Consider the following 3,958-nt stretch of genomic DNA (forward strand, 5'->3'; position numbering starts at 1 on the left):
TTTTATTTGGTGTGTGGAAGGTGTGCGGAAGAGGGGGTAGTCTTATACGGCGAGTATATAACAAACTCTGTATTTTGAGTGGAAATGTTAGGGGGTAGTCTTATACGCCCAGTCGTCTTATACGCCGGCAAATACGGTAGGTAATTTCCTGAAAACTGTGAGTCATTCTAGCAAATTACTGAACCAAATTATAGAGAGCCCCAATTTATAGCCAGTTTGTTGGTAGTACAAGTGGCAAGCCAGAACTGTGACTGGCATCTGAAGTATGGGCAGTCTATGGGACTGAGTTCTTAATCTGTGGGGTCTACATTAACTCCAGATAGTGTTAGAAGTTAATCAAATCGTATGACACCCAGTTGGTATCTGGAGAGTTGGAGAAAGGTTCGTGTGGGAAACAAACACACACACACACACACACACATTTTGTAGCAGAGTAAAAACAGCTCAGGCAGTATTATCTATTAAGATTGAACATATTATGCATAAGCCTATAACCCAGTAAATTCACTCCTAGGGACATAACCAACCAACATGTAAAGTACTAGAATGCATATGTTAAGTACTAGAATTCTTATTGCAACACTATTCAGACAGCCCAATCTAGAAACTACCCATTAACAATACAATAGTTAATTAAACTGTGGTGTAGACACACAATGGAATACTATCTACTAGAAATAAAAATAAAAAATGTACAACTTCAAACAATAATATGGATGAATCCCACAAACACAATATTAAGTGAAAAAAGTCAAAACAAAAATTATATAATTCTATTTATAGAAAATGCAAAAACAGGTAGTACATCTAATATTAGAAGTTGGGAAAACAGTTGGCCTTGGGGCAGGGTTAGTGACCAAAAGCGGGAATAAGAAGCTCTTCTGAGGTGACAGTAATACTCCATGTTTTAATCTGAGTGCTGGTTATAAAGTTATGTGTGGTTTATAAAAATTCATCAACTTGTATAATTAAGATCTGTGCATATATTTCAATAAAAGGATTTTTTAAAGTAAGGTCATTCTTTAATAGAGATCATTTCATATTCTGAATAATGTAGTAAATACAACAAAATAACTTTATATAAAAGCTTCTCTAAGCTATGTAGACTAATTTTCATAATTTTCATGAGGTGAACAACATAGATATAACAGGATGTGAGTGGGACTCTTCCTTGTGCTCTGGAATTATCAATGGAGGCAAAAAGCTGAGGGGGAAAGTGTTAGTAACCCATATTCTAAAGGAAGCAACCTATGATTAAGTCCAGATCCTTCTCTAGGTTTTACTAAAAGGTGGTAAAAGCAGGCCCTACAATCACCAAACAACTCCCTTCTTCTCAGTTATTTAAAAAAACTGGGAGGGGAAGGCATGAAATTTCATCTTAGACGGGTAGAGACAGGTGGAGATAATTTTCCTCTCAACTCCCAAGACAACTCTAACAGCAGCCTTGTAAAGATTAGGAGTGCCTTCAAGAAGGGGAGCATTCTTCACTGCCACTTATCATGGAAAGGTTGAACGAATTTCCCATGGATTAAGTGGACATGTGGAAGACAGCTAGAACTGAGCTACTTTGATAGCAACCTCTGCTCTACAAGAGCAGAATGCTAAGTAAAGGATCCAGCAGCAAGATGATATGTAATAAACAGCAGACGGAGGTAACTAGGATAAGAGTGGAAAATGTCAAGTCAGAATCATATTTCCCACATCAGGAACCTAAACACTGGTGAAGGCTAGAAAGTTATGGAACCTGCCCAAGATGCCATCAAGTTGTGGACAGTGATAAAACAAACAAACAAAAAACATTTCATGCTGGTATCACAAAAAATTGAAACTTTCAAGAAATTGGTTTTCTATGTCTGATACTAGATATATGGTATATGATACCAGAGCTGTCTTTTTTAATTAAAAAAATTACTACTTTTTTTGAAATTTTTGCAACCAACCTTTGGTAATGGTGTAGATAAAGTGCTTCTGGCAGGTGTCCATGGACAGTCTCTTTTATCTTTGGATTTGCCATGATCAGCTGGTGTGAAGTTTTGAGATACATTTTGTGAAGGAGTTGCTTTAGAATCAAATTTCCGATAACTAGTTTCAAGTGTTTCCAATAAACATGTCTGTGTTTTCTATATTAAACAACAGAAGTGAATAAAATCATCATTAAATGTTATTTTAATTCAAGTGCAGCTACTATTAGATGTAACACCGGAATAAACTAGAATTTACCCCCAAATTTGCTACTGATTAGCTACTTTGAATAACTTACATAATAATTAAATTATTAAATAATAAATTAAATTTGTCATTTTAATTTCCCATTTAAGATGAAAATGGCTTCTGCTCCTCTGTCTTCAGAGCTGCTGTGAAAACAAATATCTCAACTCTCTATCTAACCAAAAATTGAGGATCTCTAAAAAAACAAACAAACAAAAAAAAAAACAAAGCTCTATTCCTAGTGGCAAAACACTTTAATCTGTGGTTCATTCCAACAGCCTGAAAGGGGCAATATACTGTCATTTCTATTCATTCTCTTTTATGCTTTCATATCTTCTCTCTCATCTATTAAAAAAAAATCAACCTTTTCCTATCCACCAGCTTTACTCCCTTCCAAAACAAGGGGGCGGGGGATAAATATTACTAATAGTAAAGAACTAGAGAAATTTTCAGGAAAGAAATGATAAAATGACTACTTGCTTCAATTGTGAAAATAAACAAATTGTAAAGTTACTCTAAATACTTAGATATTATTTCAACTCAATTTCTTCAGTTCTCATTTTCTCTACCTTTATATATATACATTTTTTTCCTTCAGCACCTGACCTAGCTTTCCAGTAAAATCTAGTAGTAGTTGATTTAGTGAAATCCTACATGAAACCCATGCCCATCACTTTTTTTTTAATTAAAGTTTATTGGGGTGTCAGTGGTTAGTAAAGTTACATAGGTTTCAGGTGTACAATTCTGTAATACATCATCTATATATCGCATTGTGTTCACCACCAGAGTCAGTTTTCCTTCCATCACCATATATTTGATCCCGTTTACCCTCATCTACCACCCCTCTCCCCCCTTACCCTCTGGTAACATCCATCACTTTCTATTTTACCACTTCCTTTGGTCACCACCATATCCATGAATACAATTATGGCAATCACTCACAAGAAATAAAAGATTACACGCGCATGTGTTGTAAAGCAAAGCTCGTGAGTCAGGCAGACAATGATACCAGTTAAGCCAATTGAGGGAGTCTATTGTAAAGACCGCGACTACGAGGGGACTAATGCCTCTAAAGACCACGCAGCCCCGAGAGGAAGTTAGGCAGGGTTTATAAAGGCAAAAACCACAAAGGTACATTGAGGCAGAAAATTCTATTGCGTTATACAGAAACTAACAACAGATCCAAATGAGGAAGTTCCAAGCATGGGAGACATGTCTAGGTGGAAAGATCCCCAAGTAATGTTGAAAACTGTAGGTGGAATGTCTCTCAGACCCCAGCCCCCTCTATTATTGGGTTGGGGTCTCTTGTTAGGATAAGTGTTCAGTCCTAGCAAAGCATTATTACAGAAGCTAAGATAGCAGGATTATATGAATATTAACCTTATTAACTATTAGTACAACTTTTAAGTATTAACTAGATATATCCTGTTACTGTTGCTGGGCAGAGATTACCTATAAGGGAAGTGGAACTATGGGGCCTTTAGAGGAACTCTTGGGTTTTTCTGGGCTTCTATTGGTGCAGGGTAAACTGAGGCAAAGTACAATTACAGAAGCTGACACAGTAAAGTTATAATTTCACATCCTATTATTCACATGTATATGATTTCTGAGAACAGCTACTGACTCCAGGTAGCTAAGCTAAGGGGGTCAGAGGCCATTTTGTAATGCAGGGATTAGGCCAGGTACTTAAATGAGGGGTCCTTATTTCACATGCATACACACACACACACACACAGGGGGTGGGGGTGGG

At 36.6% G+C, this 3,958-nt stretch overlaps 1 protein-coding gene across 1 annotated transcript in view; it reads right to left on the reverse strand.

Moving 5' to 3' along the window:
* The window catches only part of SYCP1 (synaptonemal complex protein 1), a 98,530-nt gene that overhangs the window by 13,965 nt on the left and 80,607 nt on the right, over positions 1–3,958 (reverse strand). Inside the window, exon 28 of the mRNA XM_019633212.1 lies at positions 1,941–2,120. Coding sequence (XP_019488757.1) covers positions 1,941–2,120 — 180 coding nt within the window. The remainder of the gene's footprint in view (positions 1–1,940; positions 2,121–3,958) is intronic.

The sequence above is a fragment of the Hipposideros armiger genome, unplaced genomic scaffold, assembly GCF_001890085.2.
Source record: "Hipposideros armiger isolate ML-2016 unplaced genomic scaffold, ASM189008v1 scaffold_1259, whole genome shotgun sequence".
NCBI lineage: Eukaryota > Metazoa > Chordata > Mammalia > Chiroptera > Hipposideridae > Hipposideros > Hipposideros armiger.